Here is a 24,513-nt window from a genome sequence, read left to right on the forward strand (position 1 = left end):
AACAGCGTTTCTTAATAAAGCTCAAGGCAGCATTTATTCTTACAGACAGCCGGGAAATCCCAGGCACCTGGGATCTCGTGTTCTCCCCTTACAGGAAGTTTTCTGTACAAATTTTCTCAGTTCCACGCCATTTATGCCATAGTTCGGGATTAAATGAAGGGATAAACTGGGGTGAAAAGCCTGACCCACGCTCCTGTTCTTGCTCTCCCATCGGAGGGGACGGGCCCGGCACATCTTTTCCACAGATGGATGTGGCTGAACCATTCAGCGGAGCACGCATGTGGGCTATTAATACCTAGCAGGGAGGATTAAAAATAACCAGGTCTGGTTTGGAAAGGACAAGCTTTGATATACGAGGGGACTGGCGTCTGAAGCCAGCCTCCCTGGGGTGCTGAGACCTGAGCGAGCAGGAGGTGCCGAAATTTCCCCCACGCTCGCCGCGGCTTTGCCACCTCCTTCACCGAGTCTATAAAATGCACTTTATCAGATCGGACGACAGGTTGGGGTGGGGAGAGGAGATGAGCCTGAATTTCTTTGTGTTTGCTGATCAGACAGGTGCCTGCGGGCAGAACCGGACCTGTCGTGTGTTTTCTGCACCGCGCTGCCCAGTACAAAACGTGTCACACATGGGGGGGCTGTGGCAGGGACTGTCACCCCAGGATCTCAGCCCTGCTGTTGGGCTGAGAGCAGAGGCTTCTGGCAGCTCTGAGCTGCACGGTTCTGGTTATTTAGGGCATTTAAGCCTTCAGCAAACCAAAGAGGACGTTGTCCATGCTGGAGGGTGCAGGATCAGGCCCCCCGAGGGCTCACATCGTGAAGCACCAAGCCGCGGACTGCTTCCCAGCCTCGGTGGTTCCTGCTGTGTCCTTCCCTCCTGCCAGCCTGTGCTTCTTCAGGACAAAGACTTCAGCTGCTTGGACCCCAGATCAGGTTAAAAGTGGCATTCGGGCCCGGAGAGGCACGTCCCCACGCAGCACCCTATCAACTGGCAGGGGTGTTATCGCTGCCTGGGTTTAGGGTTGCGCTGCCTGCCTGGCAATAGGGTGCTCCAAGAGAGGCAAATAAAAGGATGGGAGTTGCTGCATTATTACCAGGTAACTCAAGAGGCACAGGGTGTTCAGGATACATAAATAATAAAACAAAAGCCGTGCCACAGAGCAAGGGCATGTGGAGTGCCCGCCGAGCGAGCTGGAAGGACGTGCTGGGTTCATCCCGCATGACTTGTCTCACTGCAGGAACCGGGGGCAGAAAAAACAGCCTGGAATATCATTGGAAGGAGCTGTGGGCCCTTCGGAGACTATTTGGAATAAACTACGTGCAGCAAAATTGCCATGGAAACACCGCACCTTCTGGGTTCAGCCCTGAGGCTCTCCGGCGCGGGGCTGGGCAGCTCTGTGTAATCAACAGAGCTAATCCGGGTTGTTGCGGGCGAGGATTTGGTCTGCGGTACCAGGTCACTGAGGATGCTAACACGACCGTACAGATGGGTTTTATTTCTGCTTTGCGGTGACATCACCCTGTGCTCAGCCATTTTTCTGCTGAAAAACACGGAACGCGTTGGCAGGAGCGAAATATGCGCACCATTGTTCGGGGGTACGCTACTGAGACGCTGCAGACCCAGCCCTGCTGGGCTGACGGGTACATTTAACCGTCTCTACCCCTGCACTGCGTAAAAGCAAACCCCAAACAGGAGCTGTGCGTTATTAGCAAGTCTCTTTTAACTTGCATTATTTTGTATGTGTTAAAAGAAGACTCTCATTTTGGGGACACGGGCAGTTATCTGCCATTCCGTAGCTGCAGTTATGCTACGTGGGGGCACTCCGGGTGTCAGAGCAGTACGGGGAGCAGTGCCTTTCCCTGAAAACACACACACAGAGCTGCACATATGCACATGTAGATGTGCATTTTGGCTAGGATGAAGTCATTCCCTCCAGCTGAGCTCCACCACGGTCCCTGCTGGCGCTGGCAGCTCCCAGCACAGGAGATCCTGCAGAGAAGTTTCAACCCCTCCACACCATGGTTATTCCCACAAAAGTATTAACACGCAAAGATTCTTATCTTCGATGAGGCTGCTTTATCTTTCTTCAGGGAAATAATCACGGAGGATCACCAATAACTGAAGGACTGATAATTCTCCTATTTAAGTATCAGTGATTAAGGTCAAATCCTGCTTTTAATTGTGGCTAGGAAGCTGAGCACTGATAACGTGAGGTGCGGGCATGGCTGTCACTGTCTTGTGTGAAACTGCTTTACGAGATTCAGGGTGCCATATAAAGAAACAGCCTGCTTGCTCTGATGGCAGAAAACTACTCTTCAGAATAATTTAAAGCTCTCATTAAGAGTATAAGGAAAAAAAAATGTAGCCACGAATGGAAGCATTTGAAATACGAAGTTTAATTTTAACAGTCTCTCTTAGTGCCTTTCCAAAGAGCTACAGAGTTCTTGTAAGAAACGTTACTGTTTGGCAGGCTTTAGAGAGGCATTTAACATAGGCATTGTCCTTTTTGTGGGAAAATGAAGTTTTTATAGACTGGAGCTTCTGTTGTGCTGGGCTCTGGCCTTTCCTTGAAAATAAAACACAAAGGAGCAGAAAAGAGCAGCAAAGATATGAAGAGCAGAAGCTGTGCCTCGTGTTTACTATCATGTGCAAATTCCCTGAAGGAGCCACCCTTGTCAGCTATTCTGAGATCTGGAAAAATGTGCCAGCATCTGGCTGCTTGGGACACTGCTTTAACTGGGCTCAGGATCACATCAGAGCTGCTAAGGATGCCATCTCTTTATGCGGAGATATGCAGAGAGAGAGGAAAGGGAAAAATGAGAAGGGGAGAGGAAATAACATGAAGAAGTGGGTGGCATGGGGTACATAAGCCTGCAGGGTGATGCCGAAGCTGGTGGGAAGCATGGTGCTGAGCAGTCTGCTCTCAGGTTGGGCTGGCAGGCTCACCTGTGGCTCATCGTGTGGCAGCTCTGGTCGCAGAGCCTTTTCCTACTGCCCCACAGGCTGCCTCCTTCTCCGAGCATCGGTACCAACAGATGGATTCCCCACATCCATCCAGAGAAGGACTACCTCACCCACTGACTGTTGGATTCATCTGTTATGTGTGATTTCCTCGCTCTATCTTCTTCTCCTTCTACACCAAAAACAGCCGTAGGACAGCCCTTCAGTGATAACAGGTTGATTTATTTCTGTCTTCTTTATATCCTCTGCTGCTTACCAGCAGCCCCGTGTAACAGACCAGTTTACAGGTTCATCTCCCCATACCAAGTCCGTCCTCCGGACCAGAGGATTTGTTTGTGTCTGCAGCCAGGAACCAGGTCCTTCAAGACACACTTGAGAGCTTCAAAAGGGAGGGATATTACAATCAGATTTCTAAGCTTTTATAACGGACTGTTCCCTTCTATAGCTTACAAGAGCTATGCCGTGCTGCTTCAGTACCCCAGGCTGCGTCCCTGCATCTTTTCATCCCTCCATTGCATCCTCCTCACCCATCAGGCTCATTCCACCTCCCCAGGGGCCTGTGCTGCTCCCAGCCTTGAAGCCCCGTTGTTTCACACCTCCCTTCGCTTCCAGCATCCCCTGGGCAGCGGTCCTATTCCCCTACGGACCCCAAAGCCTCGCATCGCGGTCCCATTGCCCTGCGGACCCCGAAGCCTCGCGTCAGGCCGCAGAGCCTGAGATCACTATGGCAACCTCAGCAGAGCTGCTGGGGATGGCAGCAGGGCTGAGCACAGATGGGGACAACGCGATTACAACTGGGGCTGACCAGGAAAGGGGTGAGGGTTGTTATTTCCCTCCTCATGACAATTTAACTGCTGCTGGAGCCTGTCTGGGAACACCTCAGACTGAGGGGCTCATTGCCCAAGGACGGGCTGATGCCATTTTCCTTCCAGAGGGAGAAGCGAGAAGCTTGGAAGCTGGCTTGGGGCTGACAGAGGCACAACCAAGGAGATTTTTAGGTTTTTAGGTTTTTGCTCCTATGCATCACCCTGGTGTATTGGTGCATCTCTTCAGTGGGGCGGTACGGGATACCCTAAATACACACACACACACACACACACACACACTGATATATTTTATTTTATTTGTAAGTGAAATTTATTTTTATTTATTTATTTATTTATTTTTATATAAGTGGAAACAAGGAACACCAAAGGAGCCTCCTCCGCCCCCGAGGCCCCAGCGCTGTGTGACATCAAGGGACGCCTGGAGGCGAGGCCGGGCCCTCAGCGGCGCCGCTGCCCCCTCAGGCCGTTCCACCCCCTGAGGCACAAAGCGGCGCTCCGCGAGGGCTGCCGGGACTTGTAGTTCCGCACCTCCCACCAACCCCTCCCCTTTGCTGCGCGCTCTGCGCGGGCCGGACTACATTTCCCGACAGGAAGGTGGAGGGCGGGAGAGCATTTCCCCGCCCCTCCAGCGGCAATCCCGTGCTTTGATTGGCGGGTGGGCGGCGCGGGGGCGGGGCCGCGCTGTGGAGAAGCAGCGGTGGGGCTGGGTGGGGGGCGCCGCGGCGCTGAGGGGAGCGGGCGGCGGCGGGCGGCGGCTGGGGCTCGGCGGCTGCTGTGGCCCCCTCAGGTCCCTGCGGCGCCCTCCCGGCGATGCCCGGTGCCGCGGAGTGAAGCCGCCGCCGCTGCCGCCGCTGCCGCCGCTCTCCCCTTCCCCGAGATGGGCGACGTGAACTCCAACGTGCCGCTGACGGCCGCCCGCAGCACCGGGGACGCGCAGCTGGACCGGGCGGTGTGGCAGTGGCTGAGCTGGGACAAGGTGCGGGGACGGGACCGGGACCGGGACCGGGACCGGGATGGGACCGGGACGGGGCTGCTGAGGGCCGGGGGCAGGATGCTGGCAGCCCCCCCGGCACCCCCTGGCCGAGCCGAGGCACCCGCGGCCCGGCGGCGTGAGGTGCCCCCGGAGCCGGCGTTTTGACCGTTTTCACCTTTATTTCCCCCAAAACCTCCCGGTTTTAGCCCCCCTCAGGGGCTACGGGGGGCCGAGAGCCCACCCGGTGGGCTGCGGGTTGGGTTAGCGCGGTGCGAGCCTCCCCTGAGGAATCGGGTCTCTGATAACGCCTTTTTTTTTTTTTTTTTTTGCGTTATTTTCCCCAACCCGCTGCCGAAAGGCTTATTTATTTATTTTGCTGCTTTGCCAAAACGTCACGGGCTGGGCTTAAAAACATCGCCTGGGGGTGGGGAGGGATGCAAACACCCCCGCACGCTGCTGCGCCTCGCTCCTGGTGGCTTCGTTTTGTTCCTGCCCCAGCCAGCTGCGTGACACAGGGAATATTTTGGGGCTCTTCTCCTCCCTTGCCATCTGCCCGTCCTGCAGCCGGAGCCGTGTCTGGGAGCAGCGCGGAGGTGAGGAGTGCAGGAAGGAAATAACATCTGCGGTAACGCACCCGATAAGCCAGGCCGAGCTCCAGCACCGAGGGGTTTTGGAACCTGGCTTTGGGTTAGCGTGGTGAAAGGCTCTTCTTAAACAGCTCAGTATGCGCTGATCCCGAAAGGGTATGAACTAGGAAGATTTACGCCTTTTAAACTTAAGGCTACCACGGGAAAAAATATTTTGGTTTAACCCAGCAATGGCAAAATATTATTGGCTGGCTAATTTCTGTTTGTAGAAACAAATAGCAGCTGAAGTGGCACCTGTTTACCCCAGCTTCCCTAGGTGACAATCATGACGCTTCCTACAGGGCTTGAACTTGATAATTAGAGAGGTCTCGAAGGAGCCCTGTGAATTTTGGGGGCCCCAAACCGGCTGGAGGAGGGCTCAGAGCAGGGCCGCTGCAGCAGGAGGAGGCTGGGCACAGGCAGCGCGGCGGCACCCGATGTAAACAAAGGAGGGGACGGAGGGAAAGCTGCGAGGAGAAACTCCTCGTTTCATCGTGGACCCAGGAGATGAGGCCTCTGGAGGCTTGCTGTTATCAAACAACGCGACAAGGTCTCTGTCTCACCCCCAGCTTCCTTAGCCCTGGGGACTTTCACTGCCTCCGATCAAAGCAAAATGCGTGTGCTATTTTTCCCCGCTCTATTTAGCTGTGGGGAGCTTTTGTCCTCAGACTTAATTGAAAATTGCTCGCTGTAATTAATTAGAGCCGCGCTCGCCGTCCTCTTTGGTTTGGGTGCGCGTGCTAACCTCCTCTAAAACTGGAACTGTGATTAAGGGCTGGGGCGTGGGTGGAGGAGAACTGCCTGCGTGACGACCGCTCTGCTGCTCTCCTGTCTCACCACTGCTGTGCATCTTCCTTAATGCTGCTAGCGACTGGCTCAGAGGAGCCTCGCTAACTAAATCTCCCTTCTCTCCCCTTGATCGCTGCCTTTACTTTTTGCTTTGAGACACCAGACACGTGCTTTTGTTCCCACGGCTTACGAGTGAGGGCTGAAGGATTAGTCGTTGTTCTCTATTTTCTCCCTTTAATCCCTCTTCATTCACTCTCTAACTTTGTTATTGTCTTTCCGTAACTGTCTCGAGTCTCCTAAAGGCGTCTGTCTTGTATGGAAAGCTGTGTCAGAGCGGCTGTCTCCAAGAAAACCGCTTCTGTTTAGAGCAGCTTTGGAAATTGGACCTTGATTGTAGTAATAGGCAGCTTTAAAGTGGCCAGCACATGCCGCACGTAGAGCGGCACCGAAATGAGGCGTGCTCGGCGCAGGAGCTGAGCGTTTGTCGTGCACAGCAGAGGAAGCTTTCAGGGCAAGTCTGAGGATCGGATCCCGGCTTAGCAGCTGGTGGGGTTTCACAGGGAGGGCCGTGTGATTAAATAGATCAGGCTCTTAATCAAATACCGCGGTCTCAGGCATAGATCTGCAGCTGTGCCCACACGATCGCACTGACACGCGGAGGCAGAGTGGATAACGGGTGCCCTCTTGCTTTCCCTCGGTCACTCCTCGCGCTGTGAAGACGAAGCTGAAGCTGCTGCCTCCTAAATTCCCTCTGCAGGATCAACAGGAGCTGTTCGTGTGCCCTGAGCGCGCTCAGCGTCGCCTGGCTTTGCCTACAGGCACTGAAGTCAGGGAGGAATGCTTGTGCAAAACTGTTTGTGGGCTGTGCTGGTCGTGCTGGAGCTGATTTGGGGGAATGGGGATGGTCTGTGGTTATCACAGCAGGGGGTGTGTAACGGGAATTGGTCCTCTCAGCTCGGTCCTACTTGCTAGCAAGGTGGCTTGGTTAGGGGCTTTTTTGCAGTGCTCCTGACTGCTGCTACTTAATTTTTGTGGCTTTTGAGATGTTTGAAGAGGGAATGGACTTGGTCATTACAGAGCAATGACCTGCTCCCGTCATTCAGCTCGCAGTTTTTGTTTTTACAAAGCCTTCGCCGCGAATTTCGAAGAATAAAACTGCGGAGAGTAAAGTCTAGGAAGTGGCCACGAATGAAAAGAGAAGTTCTTCAAAACTACTTGCGTTCATTGCAAGCTCTGACGTTAAAACCTGTAGGGTAAAATCGCGAGCTATGGGAACAGCTGATTCCGGGTGGATGGGTTTTGTGCCAGCACATTAATTGGGGCGCTTTGGGATGAAGGCGAGAACTCCCCCTTCAGCAGCAGTGGGTTATATAGTGCATGGAAACTTATTCTTTGGGTAATGCCCTTCATAACGTGCTTTGACTCCTGGTTAGCCCTGAAGTGGGTCAGGCAGGTGGACTTGATCTTCGTGGGTCCCTTGCGACTGAACTATTCTAATATATTTAGAAAGACTCGCGGGAAAGACGTGTGAAGGAGCACTTCTGTAAGTATTTTTGTTTTGTTTTATGTTGGGCCAGCACAAAAGAGGTGGCTTCCCCGCTGGGCTGTGCAGCTGGCCCCTGGGGAGCCCTGCAGCGCCCAGCCCCGGGGCTGCCTGCCTCTAAAGAGGCTAAAAGAGAACGACAACAGCAGGTCCTGTTCCCTTGCCCCTTCTTAGGTTTGCCCTGCTGCTTGCTGCTGAGGTTTGTGGGTTTGAAGGCCAGACTCCGGAAGAAAGATGCTCGTGGAGCTGACTGAAGGGGCTGTTTCAGACCTCGGGAATTAAAGGCATGCCCAGAAGGTGACCCTGCATCCCCCAGCTGCTGACACGCCGGGGATGGCTCGGTGTGAGCTGCAGCACTCGTGTCTTGTGCTGCTCAGCGGGGAAAATCCTGGCTGGGTGGCCGCGGATGGCCTTCGATCCGCTCAGCGGCCGGTCACCCTGTGGTGTTCCCCAGGGCTCGCTTCTGGGGCCTGTTTTGTTTGGGATTTTTGTCGATGGGATCGAGCGTGCCCTCAGCAGGCTCACAGATGACGCCAAGCTGGGCAGGAGCGTTGATGTGCTCGAGGGTGGGAAGGTTTTGTGGACGTGGTGCTCTGGGATGTGGTTTAGCAGTGGGCTTGTGTCAGGTGGGTGGTTGGATTTGATGATCTTACGGGTCTCTTCCATCCCAGGTGAAGCTCTGATTCTGCAGTCTGTCCGTCCCTGATGTGAACCAGAGATTTCGCCAGGAGCTGTCAGGGACTGTGGCACAAATTACGAATTTCCAGGTTTTAGGGTGCCCTGAAGAGAGGGGCTGATGGCTGGGATGCGGCACATCAGCAGCACGGCCTGCCTGGGCTTCCAGCAGCCTGGCGTGGCTGTTTTCAAGCTGCCTGTGCCCTGGTACCCTCCTCCGGGGTGAATCGGCGCTATTTATGCTGGGTAGCACTTGTCTGAGGTCATGGAATCATTTATCTTGGGGAAAAAAGCTTGGGGGCAGCGTTGGAGGTTTGGGTTTTGGTACCAAACCTACCTAAAAGCCTACCAAAAGAAGTCTGCTTGTCCAGAGGGGTTGCAGTTTATTGTGGGACCAGGATTTAGGAACAAAACAGAAAAAGGCAAACCAGGGGTTTAAGTGTACCCCGCTGTGCTGGCACAGACTACCCTGAGCATCAGCTTGTCTACAGTCACCCAGTTGATTTTCACGTCAAAATGTTGGTGCCATCGCTGGCTAGTAAGCAAACGTTTCCTGCTGAAGGAGAGGAAACGAGAGCCTGAAGTTTTTAAGGGAAATTGTAAACGAGAACTTGCTGCAAGTGCCTTAGGTTACGTCTGTGCGGTGATCGGCTACGCCACAGGCAGCGCAGCACCTGTGTTGGGAAGGGGTTCCTACAAAGACGTGCTCCAGTGGGTTTGGATCTAAGGGGCTGACCCTGATTTCATTTGAAAAAAAAAAAAAGCTTAAACTAATTGCTGGTCGAAAAGCAGAGACTGGCTGGCAATGCTTGGTGCGCTTCGTTTGTGGCTGTCAACTTTCTGACTACGAAGCAAATCTGACTTCTTTTTTTTTTTTTGCCCCTTTTTCCAGGCAAAGAGTGCCTGCAACGCCGAGATTGCTCGGAGGGAGAGCTGTAAACTGCAGCTATTTTGACAGGACCTTCGCCTTGAAATCTAACCCTGGCAGCAAACACATTATTTACGTGACTGGGAGTGAAACAAATCAGTAAGAAATACTCAGCTCGTGCCCCCTGCACCTTAATTCTGCAGTTGTTTCAGATTGTATCCCACTGAGCTACAGAACGGGGGTGCAGTTCTCTTTCAGTAGGCAGTTGTGCTGTACAGGGAAACTGAAGATAGAGGAGGATAACGATGACTTCAGCAGAAAATATGCTTTTTTTTTTAGTAAAACTCCCAGCCTTTTTTAAACGTGACGTTGCAGAGCGTCGACTGCTGTGGGACTTGACCCCAAAAGTTCTGTCGTACGTACGATTCAGGCAGAAAATGTTCGTAGGGAGCTGTTGAAGCTGTACCTCGCGTCCCCAACAGGCTCATCCCCTTCCCTCTTAAAATCCACTGCAGCCACTTTCAGTCTTGGCCCCGTGGGACTCGCAGTGGAGGTTATGAGAAGTTCCTGACTTGGAACTAAAGTCAAAAACAGATAACTTGCAAAAAAAGAAAAAACGTTTTATGAGGAAGTAGTCCTGGCTGTCTGGAGATGGCACCTCTGTATGTTAGTATAATAATTTTGTAGGAAAACATAACGCAGAACTTAGTTTTTTTCTGATGCTCATGTGGGTGCGGAACTGTGTTCAGGCCCTTACCATAGTATGGCCTGTCTGCCTCTGTCCTAAATCCTTCTCGTTTCCACTTCTGTGACAATCTGAAATACTGACAGAGCTCCTGACAGCCCCGTTCTCTTTAGTTTTAGTTTCTCTTTTAGTTTTGCCTGCTGGTAACGCAAAGCCTGTGAGAATGAGATAATTCCCTGAGCGTCCTTGGCGGTCTGCTTGAGGTGGGATAAGAAAACAGTGCCTGGCTCCGGTCGCTCCTCGCTTCCCACGTGTCAAATTGCAAGGCTCCAAGCCGCTTACGGACTAAGAAGGCTTCACAAGTTCCCATCTTAGAGGGGCGGATTAGCGCATCTGAGGGCGCTCACACCGCGGTTTTGGCTGCTGTGGCTGAGGGCAGAGCTGCGGGCGGGGGGAGCGGAGCAGCGGGGAGGTGGCACTTAGCAATGGGAAGCTGCGCTCGGGCAGCAGGGAGCCCTTCAAACTGGCACCAAGATGGTCTGGGGGCTGGAGCGCTTGCCCTGCGGACTGGTGCTGTTTCTCCTGCCTGGCCTCTCCACCCCTCCGTGGCAGGGCACCTGGTGCCCCTGTGCTTGCCCCTGTGGGGCAAGGCTGAGAAATACAGGGCAGGAAGGACCAAGGGGGGAGAAGGGGAGGAAAAAAAAACACGAAGAAAGGTAAGAGGCACGCTCGGAAACCCAGCTGTAGCCCTGTCACCAGCCAGAGGCTCCTCTTCCCTTCCCTGGCCCTCTTTCAGTGCATTTTCAGCCTCTTCCCTCTGGGGCCCTCCCAGCTGCTCTCCCCTTATCTGCCGCCTCCTTGTGCCACCTTATCTGGTGCTGCTGGGTCCTGAGCACCTGCCCTCTGCCCCTGGCACGTCCAAAAAGCTGCAGAGACTTTGGAGATGAGTTAAGGGTTGGTTTTTGTGAAACAGCATAGCTTATTTCTGTTTCAATGGCAGGAGGGGGCTTCAGGCAGTCTGGTGGTGGTGTTATGGGGTTTGTTTTGTTTTTTTTTTTTTTTAAAAAGGATATTTAGAGAAGTCCAAAGGCAGCGCCTGCTAATTGTGAAGGAACTTCTCTGCGCTGGGACTAACGGAGCTCGCAGACACCGATCCAGGCAGCGGCTAAGAGGGGGCACTTCAGGTGTTGAGTTTGTGTTTCTAAAATGATTGAATTTGCTGCCAACGCTGTGCTGCCTCCCTGCTTGGCTTCCGAAGCTCGAGGAAAGCCTTTTCTAAGCAGGGGTTTATTGCAGTTATTTTCACGCACCTCGGCGAGCTGCTGAGAGCTGTTGGTAAGCCTCACACTTAGCGTCGCGTCACGGCGTCCTGGGACTGATGGCGTTTCTGTGACGCTTAGAAACGCACCGGGACGCTGAATAGCTTGGTTTTAGCCTGATGTGTTCTCCTGGTGCCCCCTGCTTCATGTGGCAGGCGAGTAGTGCTGCTGGGGAGAGTAACCACACGGGGCACCAAGGACTTCCGAAAGTAGGCTTTGTGGAAAGGCGTGCTAGAGCACCGTCTTCGTATTCCCCATCTTCTAAGAAATATTAGAAATATGAATATTTCCGTTCTGCGTTTCCACCTCGCGACAGTTCTGCTTTGAAAAATGAACCTTTGTAGGAGCTGCTGTGAAACTTCCCGGCGCCTTGCTTTATTGCATAGCTGTCAAGCAAACCAGCAAAAAAAAAAACCAACTTTCTTTTTTTGTTGAGAATTTGCAGTAGAATTAAACTTCAACCAGGGCACCTTCGGGAAGCAGGAACCGATGGAAAGCTGTCAGGATCCTGCCACGCAGCTGTGATAACGGCTGGCCTGAGGTCACACTGCTAGTGCCACTGCACGCACAGCACGAAGCACGTCATCACCGAGTCTGAATTTACATCAGCTCTTGTAAATTTTTGTCTTCCTGCTGCCCTGGGAGTTTCAGGTCCTCTCTTGAAACCTTTAGGATCTTTTTTCTTTACCTCGTAGCTTTTCCTCCCCCTTCTTTTCTTTTCTGACTGCAGGAAATTTTAGCTACCTGATGTTCGGGTGCTGTTTTTGGCTGACTCATTTTTGTTCCCTGGGGAATCAACGAGGCAGCTTCCGTCAAAAAAAAAAAGCAGTTAATCTATTTGTAACGTAAACGTTGGTGGTACGGCTTCAGGGAAGCCTCGCCTCAGCCTCGCAGAACTCAGGGCCGTGAAACGTGTGGTGTCGCCTCCTCTTCTTGGAGGTGAGCAATACGGTGTATCCTAAAAAGCTATTAAGGATGCTGAATAACCTTATTTTAAGGCAGAACCGTGTGTTGAATTGTGGTGGCGTGAAATGAGGCTTTCAAGCACTCTTGCCTCAAACTCTTTCCGTGTTAGTCATTTGTTTTCTGGCTGGCTGCCTCCGAGCAGCTAAAAGAGGCTTTCACTTCTGGGATCTCACAGTAGTTGTGCCCCATTGTTTTTGTTTTGTTTTGGGGCCTGTTTTAGCAGTGCTGTGAGTAATGGCTCGTTCTGGTTGCGGAGCCCTCCGAGAGCCCGACCAGTAGTGGCTTGCCTTTTATTTTAAGGCACAAATACGTTAAAAGCTAATTTAAGCTCACGTATCTCATTTTGCTAGGATTCGAGACCCGTTGTCCAGCAGTGGAGATAGTTTTGTGTTTGTGTACCAGCTTCACAGAAGCTTTTCTTCCCCAGAAGAGGCGGTGTGGGTGATACCAGCAGGCTTTTCCCAGCGCTTCCAAACCCTCCCGAAGATCTTCTCTCCGTGCGGAGCAGGTTCCCCAGCGCCGCGGAGGCAGGGTGGGAGCTGCCGCTGGCTGACCTCTACTTTAAATGTCAGGGGTGTTTCACCCTCGCCTTCCAGATTCCGTTTGCCGCCTTTAACCCTTGTGTAGGGCTCTGCTCGAAGCAGGAGGTTTTAGAGAAGCTCTCGTGCAACCAGAGCTGTCCTGCAACCACGGCTGTCACAGGAGTTGTTTTATGCTCCGCGTTGATCGCTCTGCCCGGGCTGTGTTCTCAGCAAGCCCCCCCCCCGGGTTGCAGAGTGCTTACGGGGGCTGTGTCCTGGCCAAACTGGGTGCCAGGAGACGGGACTGAGTTTCTTGATGCCCAAATGAATTCGTAGAGCCCTCAGAATCCCCCCAAATTCTCCTACTTGTTTATCCACTGCTTCAAGACAGCAGCCGATGGGTGAGTTGCTTCCAACAGCAAGCAACTACTACAAGGATGCTCCAACAGGTTCGTCTTGTAAAAGGACAGGCACCAGTGAGTACTCTTCTGTCCTTGTTCTCTTCGTCCCAGGGGACTTCCTCCTCTCCTAGGCGTGCCCAGGGCACTGGGATTCGTGTTGCTGTGGCTGTCTAATTCTCATGATCACAGGTAATTAATATTAAAGTTTCCCTCCTTGTCCCCCTAGCCTCAGTGTTAGCTGAGGGTGCAGGTTAACTACGAAGAACAAATGGAGTGTGTGTGTGTGCGCGCGCGCTTTGTGCCCTTGGAAGTTCGTAGCTGTGATAATGCGAGGTAAGAACAGCTCTGTAGGAACAGGGGGAGATCTCAACAATGGGCATTTTGTATCCCGCCCTGCCCCGTGACGTACCGGGAGCTGCATGTGGCTGACTTCAAAGCGTTTGTAGGATTGTAGCCTTCCCTACTGTGTGGACCTGAAGGTAAATATTTGAAGTCAGCCTTTCGGAGAAATATCTGATCGCTCCTTCAGCTGGACTATGAGCAGCAGTAAATGTACTTCCTATCTGTGAACCAACAAAAGCTGCCGTTCCTTGTGAATGCAATAAATGTTGAACGATGAGTAGGTGTCAGATCAGAAGAATTGCTTCCTACTGGTTTATTTAGCCAACCTTTTTCCTTCTCAGGTGCCCGTTCCTTTCAGTCTTGGGTTTTAGATGCTGAAGGCGCGGGATGACAACTTTCCTAGTGTTTAGTCCTGACTCGGGTGGTGTTTGTATCCCCTTTGTTGGTACAAGAGGCCCTCTTTGCAGGTCAGGAGCTCCCTCCGTAGGAAATAGTTCTCCCTCGAATCTTCCTTGAGCTTCCTGCTGTCGTTGTGCCGTCCCTGTGCCTCTTTCCAGGCTCCTCCTGTGTCACGGCCCTTGAAGGTACCCGCAGAGCAGCTGACAAACAGCCCCTGTCGCGATACCCCGTACCGACAGCACGGAGCTGTTAGCGAGCAGAGGTGAAGTGCAGTGATGCTCAGAGAGCGATGAGAGGAGAGAATTGCTCTCTTCTCTCCGAACCCTGAGGCTGCTTATAGGTTTTCCTACGTGAAACAAACTGATGCACGTATTTTGTTTTTAAACTCTTCCTTTGAGCAGGTTAGCAGGTTGTATGTGTTACTGGTTTTGGTCAAATCATAAAGAAATTGCTGTTTTTATGTTCTCTAAGATGAAAAAAAGGTTACTCTTCGCTGATAGGAGTACTGCTTTGGGGGGTAGAATTGGTTTTTCTTCAGAAAGATGCTAGCTCTTAAACCCCATGACTTGTCTGCTTAGTGGCTGTATCATGTACTGTGTGCTAAATGTGCGATGCATTGGGGCATTTACCTTCTGATGGAGCAGCACTCAGCTTTCCGCAGCCCCATCGAAAATGGCTGGGCTTTTCTGGCAGGGAAAACGCACAACTTTTTAAAGAGTTTGTGACAAATGGAGGCTTTGACTCTCTTGTGCCTGCCTCGCTAAATGTTAATGTAATTGAGAAGAAGACGAGCTTTATTTTACAATGTCAGCTTTATTCTGCTGTGCTTGTTTGCAGACCTTTCCTGCAGGTGGGGAGGAAGGAAATAGGGCTTCGAAATTAGGATTTTTGTCTGTCTTCCAGCAGCACGGATTGCTAGTTAACTTGTGCTGCCTGCCTTGGAAAAACCTGCTCTAAAGTCTGTGCGCCCCACTTAGAGGCTTGATGTGGCTGGAAGGTGTATTGATAACTGAACATCAGCACACCGATGGCTGCGCGTTTTATAAACAAGGATGAAATAGAAAAAAATAGAAATAGAAAACACATGATGGAAATGAGAGTTACAATGTAAGTTCATGCAGACAGGGTTTTTATAGGGTAGGAAGGACTTGTCTAAGAACTCGTTAAAAACAATACGCGTATAGTTTTGATCCTGACTTCAAGTACTAAACGAAGACCTTGAATCTTCTTTTGCAGAACCAAAAAACTAAAGAACAGATCGAGAACTTGTTACAGAATGGGAAGCATAAAGAGTTACGGGATCGTCTCTGCTGCCGGCTGACCTTTGGGACTGCCGGGCTCCGCTCTGCCATGGGAGCGGGCTTCTGCTACATTAACGACCTTACGGTGATCCAGTCAACGCAGGTAAGTCGGGTAGGTGCATAGCAGAGAACTGAACAAGTTCACAGGAAGCTTTTGGGTCGTGTAATGTTGCCCTGAAACACAAGCTGGAGCCGAAACACAGCAGCCATAGTGATAGCGTGGAATGTTTTAGGGCTGGAAGGAAATAAAATAGCTGGAACAGGTTTAACTGGACATCCTAGTAGGCAGAGTGTAATCGCTTCGGCTGGAATTTGGCCAATAGCTAAAGTCTGTTACGCTGCTCTGAAGGTGGAAATCATTAGCTGTCATGAGAACCTTTAGTATTCTGCAAAAAATACCCCAGCACACAAAAAAAAGGGGAAAAAAAAACCAACCCCAAAAGCATAACCACCCCCGACCAAACAACCCTTTTCTTCTATTTTTAGCCAAATTTGTGATTAAGTATGCAAAACCAACAGGCTTTACTAGAGAAATGAGTAAGAAGTAAGATGAAAAAGCAAATGTAGGCTGACTGAAGAACGTGTGTTGTATATTGCTTCTGGGATAGCCTTTTCGTAGCAGTGGTTGGCAGTGTTACTTACAGTGGGTTTGAGTAGCTGTAGAGGAGTATTGTGGTGAAGTGCACCTCTGTTTCTGTAGCTCTTGGAAAACTTTAAAATGGAGAAGTAGGAAATTAATTTGAATCGCAGAACGAACTGAACCTCAAATTGCAAATCTTACGTTACGTACTACTTCAAGGAAGCTGATGTTTCATGGTTTATCTATGATCTAATACTTATTTGGATTAGATTTATCACTATAGAATTATTTGCTAAGAAAACATTGCAAACAGATGTTGACCTTCCAAGGTTTGGAGCAGAGTGTGTTGGGATGGACTTCTTGATATGGGTATCAGGGACAGGGAGATCTTGGAACTCGACTGCCATTTTGATAGGTGTGTGTTGGGTTCAAGGAATGCAGTGCTGTTGGAAAAGGTCTTATAGGATGGGCATGTATATAGGGTAAAGTTTTGGCCATGGAGGCTTTAGTCCTAATTTCCTGTTCCTCTGCTAGAGATTAAGCTCAGTAATGGAGCTGGGAGTGTGTTTAGAAGGGCGCAAAAGCTGATATGTGGAGTTGAGGAGCTGCCTAGAGGCTGCCATGGAGTTGTGGATGATAGGAGTGCTGTGGTGGTGAAGACTGGTGGCAGAGACTCCTCGCTTCTAGTGCATCTTGTCCTTGAACCGGTTTTAGGTTGTTTTGACTAGCAGAAGTACAGGTGTGCAACTTCTAGACTTGTTCCTTCAGTGTCTTGTACCATTTTTTGTGTTGATTTTGGTCTTGCGTGCCAGAAGAGGGATGGATAATGATCAGACTCCTCATTTCCATCCCTGCTTCTCTTTCAAGCAGTGTTTGAGTTGTATGCATTGATTGTCGAAATACATTAATCAATAGGTTGATTTAAGGTTTAACCATCTTTGCCGTTTTTTGCAGCACTGTTTTGTCCAAGAGCAGATTAAATATTCTTTCTCAATGAACTTGTTTCCCTGTTGTCTGTCTCCTGGAAGGAACAGCTGATGTTGTTTTACTTATTGATCAAAAGTGCTGTGCTCCTTTTCCTTATTGCTGTCTCATAGTGACTTTATTCTTAAATGAGCTCGTTGTCCAGTACCAGGACCATTCTCAGCTGATGTGTTCCCCTGTCAGGTTTTTCCTCCAAACAGGTAGATGAAATATTTAATCGTCACAACTAAGCTACATAAATTAATTGAGAATACGTTTCAAATCGATCTGCTGTCGTGCTGATTTCAAGCTTGTATAAGACAAGTCTGAACACTGATTTATCAAGAGCTGTAGTCGTGCTAAATTCCTGGCTTCGACAGTCATACTTTTGCACATTCTTTATGGTGGTAATATTAAACAAAAAGCACTTGGATTCTTAATCTGCAAAACCTCGCTTTCTGGCACCCCACTGAAGGTGGTAGGAGGCAAGGAAAGAGAAGTACTGAATCTTCTTGAAAACAAATAACATGAGTCAGAAAATGGATGGTCCATATTTCCTTTCCTTATGAAAATATAGAACAAGAGTAGGTTTGGACTGCGTGTATTAAATATGCTTAAATGTCTTAGCTGTCCCTGCCTTTACTCGTGAGTACTGAACATGAAATGAACTGATGCGTTTGTCATCATTTGTTGTTCTCAGAATATCAGTAACAAGTTTTGTTACGAGAAGCCTGTTGAAACTTGTCTACTTTGACTGCTTTTCGTAAACGGTGCTTCAGCCGTAGGATAACAGGTATTTTATTGCCTGATTTACAGAGGGTTCCTAAATTCTCCCATTGTAACACTGTGTACTCAAACGTTTTCAAATAGTCCTCTCTTTGCAAGCTAATTCTCAGACGCACGTCCCTCAGCAGCAGACATGACTGAAATCACTTTGTCTGTTGGCTCAGGGCAAAGTGAAAGTGCTTAAAGCTTGGAAAGCTGGGGCTCGCTTGAACATACTGCTGATGTCCCACTTGTGCAGCTGGAGCCTGAACTTTTGTGGGGAAATCCATTCTAATGGCTCATCATACAGGCTTTTAAAAGCACAGAAGTAGCATGTTGGAGCTTATCTCTGGGGCTTCAAGCCTGACCTTATATCTGATGGTTTTTCCTTTTCAGTTTCATTTTTCAGTTTTCATCTTAGGCTCAGAAAGCTTGCTTTAGGTGTCTAAGCTCGAAACGGGACACAGCTTAGGATGGTGCTTCCTTCAGTTCTGGCCTCCTGTATGCCCAAGTGGTGAGCTGGAAGTGCTGTAATGGGGTGAACAGAGCTGTATGGTGGGAATGAGCTGAAGAGGTGAGGAAAATAGTAGTTAAAAACCTAGTAATGTGTTGTCAGTGATGAAAATGCTAAGACTAGTTAAGCTGTTTAAACAATCCCCTTTTTTTTGAAGCAGGGTAAACACCTAAATAGTGCAGAGGAAGTTAATAAAAGTCACCTTACTTCTTGGCCAGTGCAGTGTGTTGAATTTGGAGTCGGTCATGCTCCAAGCGCCTGAGAATTGCATGCTGCCTTTGTGTTTTGAGCCTCGTGAAAGCGTGACTGAGCTCCAATCGGCTGGCTGATGCACATTGTTGGCAGAAAGTGGAAAGTTTTGTGTTGGTCAGCAGGGAGTCTGTTTGCGAGTTCAGTTTCAGGGGCCTTACGCCTTTCTGAAGAAACCGGCCAGTAGTCATTTGCTCCCTCAGCTCAGCTTCCATTTTCGGTTATTTATCAAAGCCACGTATCGAGTTAGAAAAAAACATCCGGAGAATCAGATGAAAACTTATTTCTGAAGTAAATTGCATCATGTTTCATCTGTTCATCTGAGTACTTCCAGTGGTCTTGCTCCAGAAGCTACCGGCGTTAACAGAGGTTTGCTGAACCTTACCAGAAACGGGCAGCCCTCTCTCTCTAAATCTGTCCTTACGTGCTACTACAGGCTGTCCAAAGGAGACCTCAGTGATATTCGTTCATGACTTCACTTACTTGATTGTATTGGTGTCATCACCAGCCAGCTACAAAAGGGCATAGATATCGAGGAGTTTCTTTTGACTCTTCTGAAGGTCATTGGTACGTAACTTGTGCATAAAGCCTACATTTTCCTGCTCAAATATTGTTACCGTCCTTTCGAATCGATTGCTTTTATTACTCACTGTCACTGACCTCAACAGGGACAAAAATAGTGTCACCTTTGCATCATTGTTCTGAGTTTCCTCCTGCTGTGTAAGAAAAGCTAAATATAAGAGCTGAAAGGCTTAAATAGTGGACTTCATAAAGCCGTTACTATGTCGTGAATCATCAACCCAAAATTTTTTCCTTCCTGTTCTTGGTACCATCACTTTTCTCTCACTTTTTCTGAAATTGATTATAGGGAATTGGACAAGCAAGAGGATTATTTAAAGCATGGCAGCGGAAGCAGACTAGACCCATCCTCATAAAAGGGGATCACCTGAACCATGTAGCTATAGAAATATTTGTAGTATTTCAGTGCATCCAAAGAGAATTTCTCAGGTCCACAGGGAAGGTTATACATTCCTATGCTGATGCTTGCTAATGAGTTATTAATTATCACCAGGCGTGTAATGGTAAGGTGTTGACTCGGATGTCTTTTAATTTGGCGGCAGCAGCTATTCAGATAGCCCAGGAGAAGGTAGATGAGGACACCATCAAAACCTGAGTCTGGTAAAAAGGAGATAGAAACTCTTTAAATTGGGAAACTTGTTAAAGAAAGGACTTATCCCAAGAGGTGTTGGACTTACTAATTGCCTCTGAAGAAGGGAGAATCAGACGTGGAAGAAAATGTGTGAGCTTGAGTAGAGAGGGAGAGTTTCCAGCAGGACAGCTGGCTGCCCAGCATAACAACTGGTGAGGAGCCACGGTGTGCTGGTAGGTACAGGGAGGTGGGCGCTCACTTGTAACTGACAGTGCTAGGGTGCAGCTGTGTGTGGTCAAAGGGGACTCGCTGCTCTGAGAGCCCATAAAGTCCTCGCGTCCCTGTTGGAGTTCTTGGTGTGACGTTGGACTTGTTGTGGGGCTGGCAACCAGAGGCCACAAATGTCCCGAGGGGAGGACGCAGGAGTCTGCCTTGTCCAGATGCTGAAGGAGCAGCAGAAGGTTTGTGTGGCCACTAATGTGTGGGCTGAATGCAGAGCGGGGAGGTCCAGGACAGGGTAAAAGTGAAATTCCTGGAGTTCAGACTCTGCATTCACTACTTCTTGCCGTCTTTCCCCCCCCCATTTATTTATTTGCTGTAATTCTAGCAAGGTATTTGGACAGTAACAAGTCTGGTAGGAGAGCTCAGCCGATACAAATTTCCCCTGAAGGATCTTTGGCTAAGTTTAAAGTATTTTGTTCTTATTACTGCATGTCATTTAGTGTCTTAATTTTAAGTAAAACTTCTTCATGGAAAAAATGTAAAGACATAAGACACAAAAAATCTTTGATCTCTGTCAAAGCATGAAGCTGGTTTAAGAGGTTCTAGGAAAAATTCTGCCTCGCCCCTGAGAGGGGTGTTATTTAGATTGCAGCGGCACCAGTAGCTACCCGAAATGCTCAGGCAGAAATAGCTGGCTTGAGGCACAGGGGAGAAAGTGCAGAAGATCTAACCTCTAAAAGGTCAATAGAGGCCCTTGCTCTGCAATAAAAATAAATCAGCTTCTCCGTTTGAGGAGTGAGGGATGTACAACGGGGAGACAAGCACGGGTGCTGGCATTAGAGGCTGCTGTGTACTCAAAAAGCCAAGAGATCTGTGGTGTTGGTCACTTGGAAGGAGAAATTTGATGTGTGGGGTCCTAGAACTGCCAGAGGAGAAGGTTCGGGGGGTGCAGGAGGGAGAGGGAAAGCTGCTGTGGGGTTAAGTATGAAACAGAAACACTATGAGATGGTTTTACATTTGTAAACAGTGCTTTGGGCTTTGTAGCATCACGCTTTCCTATGTGCATAAAAGTAGCAGTTGTTCTATCGGAGCTTATCTTGATGAAAGAGTTTACATGCCCCGTTTGTTTCCTGTTCCTAACCAGCACCGCTTTGTCTAATGTGCTGCTGCTTCGTTTGTAAATCTTGGCTTCGTTGTGCAACTTCCTGGTGCTTGAGGAACTCGTTCAGAATAAACCCTGCGGCGTGCTCTGACCTCAGGATAGATTCCGCTAGCCTGAATGAGGATATCTCGATAAGAAACCTGCCATTCATCTCCTTAAATGTTACTCAGTCTGTTCACATCGTGAACAAGTTTTTCCCATTCCTCCGTCTCATATCTGCTTACAACTGGGAGTGAAAGTTCCTGAAGTTATCAGGGCAGCGTGTTTGATACACGAGTTTGTGTATCAACGCATCGGCCTGCTGGGAAGGTGACTTCAGCTGGCGACCGTGCCGTCAGCCGGCTTCTGGCTCCAGCGGCATGCCAAGAATTGATCCAAGTGTTTCTCTCTCTCCGTGAATCCCTCTATGGAAACACTGCAGCTGTGGCTGAAACGGTTCTCTGAAGAGATACCTGTGTTCCTTGCTGCAAAGGGCTGTTTGTTAATGCTTTTATTTAAAGAATTCAGCCGAGCCGAGTACCTACTGACAGGTAGGAGTCAGACTGGCTTTCCCATCAAGAGCCTGCTCCTTGGTGAGGATGAGTCAGATCCAGGTAAGGGCGTAGCAAAGAACTGCGCTTTGTAGTGGGGAAAAATCCATTCGAGTCTAGTTCGACATCCCCCCTTTCTCCCCCACGGAGAGGGAGCTACCTAATAAGAGGTAGCTCTGTCAAGATAAGCTTGGCTAAGATATGCTCACGGCAATGTGTTTGTTTCAGTGAAGGCTGCCCTCTGATTGTAATGAGCTGTAGCACACGGAAATTCTCGCAGATAACCGGTGATAGGACAAGATGGAATGGCCTCAAGTTGTGCCAGGGGAGGTTCAGGCTGGAAATGAGGAGACATTTCTTCTCAGCAAGAGCGGTCAGGCGTTGGGACGGGTTGCCCAGGGAGGTGGTGGAGTCCCCGTCCCTGGGGGTGTTCAAGGCAAGGTTGGACGTGGTGCTTGGGGACATGGTTTGGTGGGTGACAGTGGTGGTAGGGGGGTGGTTGGGCCAGGTGATCCTGGGGGGCTTTTCCAACCCTAATGATTCTATGAAACTTGTGCTAACAGCAGTGCTTCCATCTTCTTGTCTAAAACTGCTGCTCACAGAGGGTTTGGATATCCTCCCTTGTTTCTGTGGTGGAGATTCAAAGTGGGAAGGGAACGAATGTAAAGGTCCCGTGGAAGGTGAAGCTGGAACTAATTCAGAGAGCACCCATACCTTCTTCTTTTGGAAAAGAAAGAGCTGCTGGCTGAGAGGCTGTTCGTTTTCCTCCTGTGTATGTTCCAGGGCATATTTCTCCTCACCACCGATTTTTAAGAACTTGAAAAATGTTCAACACGCTCAGGTTAAAACAAAGAAACTTGCTTCCTTCATCTATTCCCCGTTCTTCTCCCCACACCTGGGTCTTCTCTGTTATCTTGCCATTGGAAATGTTCTGCTGTGATGTACAGGAGACAAGACAGCCTGTATTTGTGCTGCACTATCCGCATATAAATGGGCGATTTTAATCTAGTGGAGCAGGTCACAAGCCAAAAACTTCCTTTTGAAAATGTGGGTAAGGATGAAACATCCATTTAATGCAAATTTAGGACGTAGACTTTAGAATCAGCGCTGAAAGATGCGTGACTTGTATTGTGAACAAAAGGATAAAGGCAAATACTGACTAACGCTGTCCCTGTATTGTCTGAGTGGATGGATTTTCAAAAACTGGATTTTTTTTTTTCTATTGGGTCTTTAAAAAGGTAGTTTGGAACCAAAGAAAAAAAAAAGCATGCTACAGAGTGAAAGCAAGCGTTTGCTGCTTGAGGATTTTACTGGCTATTTCTGAGGTTTGGTCACTTACTGCACTGCTTTTATTCCCACAGCTGTTTGGTTGCTTTCTTTGTGTGAACGCTTTTTTTTTTTGAGGGGGAAGAAATGCGTTGCTTTTGTGACTGCAGTTTTTGCTGAGCCATATTTTGACTACTGACAACGTACATCGTATGTGAAAGATCATCTTTAATGTTTGTGTACGCTACTCTACAGCTAATTCTTCCCATCTCTTTTCTCTTTCCAGGGGATCTACAAGTATCTCGAGAGGAGTTTTTCAGACTTTAAGCAGAGAGGCTTTGTTGTTGGATATGACACACGAGGTCAGGTGACCAGCAACTGCAGCAGTAAGAAGTATGAGTATTGATTACATTCGCAAGACTAGAAATTAAACTGTGGCTTTGAATGCGTTCCGTTCTGTCAGAACATTTTAATGTCGTGAACTGTGCACGCTTCCCCCTCCCCTAGCCCATGTAAATAGTAAGGAAGAGAGGCATGGACTAAAGCCTTTTGTAATACCAGTTGCTGTGCACATGTGGGATCTCAGGCTAGTCGCCTCGCCAAAGAATTTACGGTCTAAATGCACAAGAACATTAGGCAGACATAAAGAAGTTGATAAGCCTGAAGAGAAATTTAAATGTGAAGGTAAATTCAGAGTACTAACATGTGGCTTGAAGTCACTAAATGTTAATGCACTGTTGTTAAAACTGTCTCTCTCTTGCATTACACATCTGATTTAAACTGGTTTGGGGAAGAAGAGTTCTATCTTCAGCCTGCTGTAACCCTCTATTTTGCTGCCCTTTTGCTGCTCTGTGATCTCACTATTTCCACACTGGGTCTACCTTACACGGGATGATTAAATATAAACTTCTAGTGATGTCCAATTGAGCTGTTTGCAGGGAAAGGGGAGGGATGATGCCTAAAAACTGCCTTCTAAATTCAATAAGGAATCATAGTCTCTTGTCATTAGGGCAACAAAGCATGTAATGGCATGGTTTACGAAAGAAAACAATGCTGTAGTTAATTACTATTTAGTTATAGTTTATTATTGTAGTTCACGTGGTTACTGTGGTTAATTGTTTTAACTATTACGGTTATTTCTGTCCACATTTAATATTCTAGGAATGTAAAAGTTCTTGGTATAACAGGGCACAGAAACTAGTGACTCTTCAGAGAAGCAGCCATCTTCTAAGAGTTTTCCATTCCCATGAAACCTGCATCTCCACACCTTTCTGTCTGACACGGAGACATGACATTGGCATTAGGGTTTTCAGTTGACCTGTTACCTAGTTTGCCTCTATCGCACACAATTTAAAAATGTGGAAGTGTAAGGAAAACGTTCTTTTTCAGCCACATAGAGCTTGGAATTTGGACTTGATGGCGGCACAGTCTTAATGTTTCATGTGTCTAAGGAGCAAATCAATTCTCAGTTATGTTTCCTTTGTCCCCTTGAACTGTCTCGTAGCTACAATCATTCTAAAATCAAATTAAACCTCCCCAAAAGGGTGTTTTCAATCCAATCAACGTGCTCATCTGGCGCTACGTGAGCAGTAGTGCACCTTTCTTTGCATCAGTTCCAGCATCGAGGGGGGTGGCAGGAGTTCTGATGGTATCTTGTAATTAAGTTGATGGACGTTATTGTGTTACAGGAGCAAAAGTTCAGTGGCTTGAACTACATGTTTAGCTCTCAAACTTTTAAATGGTATCAGGTTATTATCAGTGGAATTCTGAGTACCTGAAACAGGCTTACAGTATACCCATCGTGGGAAGATAAGGAAGCAAGTGTTAGTGCTTGTTTGTAAGTAAATAAGTAAGTGAGCAAAGAAAACGTGTTATTTAATCTCTCGTTGGTTTTGACTCAGAGCAGGACTTCCCATTG

At 48.8% G+C, this 24,513-nt stretch overlaps 1 protein-coding gene and 1 long non-coding RNA gene across 3 annotated transcripts in view; one reads left to right on the top strand and one right to left on the bottom strand.

Annotated features, from left to right (window-relative positions):
• Positions 1-1,237: 1,237 nt before the first annotated feature.
• LOC121058567 lies at positions 1,238-4,037 on the bottom strand. The gene is made up of 3 exons (XR_005814248.1): positions 3,607-4,037; positions 2,945-3,159; positions 1,238-2,775 (listed from the first exon to the last, which is right to left on the bottom strand). It is a non-coding gene; the product is annotated as an uncharacterized LOC121058567 (long non-coding RNA).
• A 424-nt stretch (positions 4,038-4,461) lies between these two features.
• PGM2L1 (phosphoglucomutase 2 like 1) overlaps positions 4,462-24,513 on the top strand; it is a 36,948-nt gene continuing 16,896 nt past the window's right edge. The window contains exons 1-3 of one of the 2 annotated variants that reach the window (XM_040531060.1): positions 4,462-4,762; positions 15,130-15,297; positions 22,882-22,988. In XM_040531060.1, coding sequence (XP_040386994.1) covers positions 4,664-4,762; positions 15,130-15,297; positions 22,882-22,988 — 374 coding nt within the window. In that variant the 5' untranslated portion in view covers positions 4,462-4,663. Of the gene's footprint in view, positions 4,763-5,178; positions 5,353-15,129; positions 15,298-22,881; positions 22,989-24,513 lie in introns of those variants that run through there. The other variant, XM_040530982.1, reaches the window with a different exon arrangement.

This window comes from Cygnus olor, chromosome 1, assembly GCF_009769625.2.
Source record: "Cygnus olor isolate bCygOlo1 chromosome 1, bCygOlo1.pri.v2, whole genome shotgun sequence".
NCBI classification, from domain to species: domain Eukaryota; kingdom Metazoa; phylum Chordata; class Aves; order Anseriformes; family Anatidae; genus Cygnus; species Cygnus olor.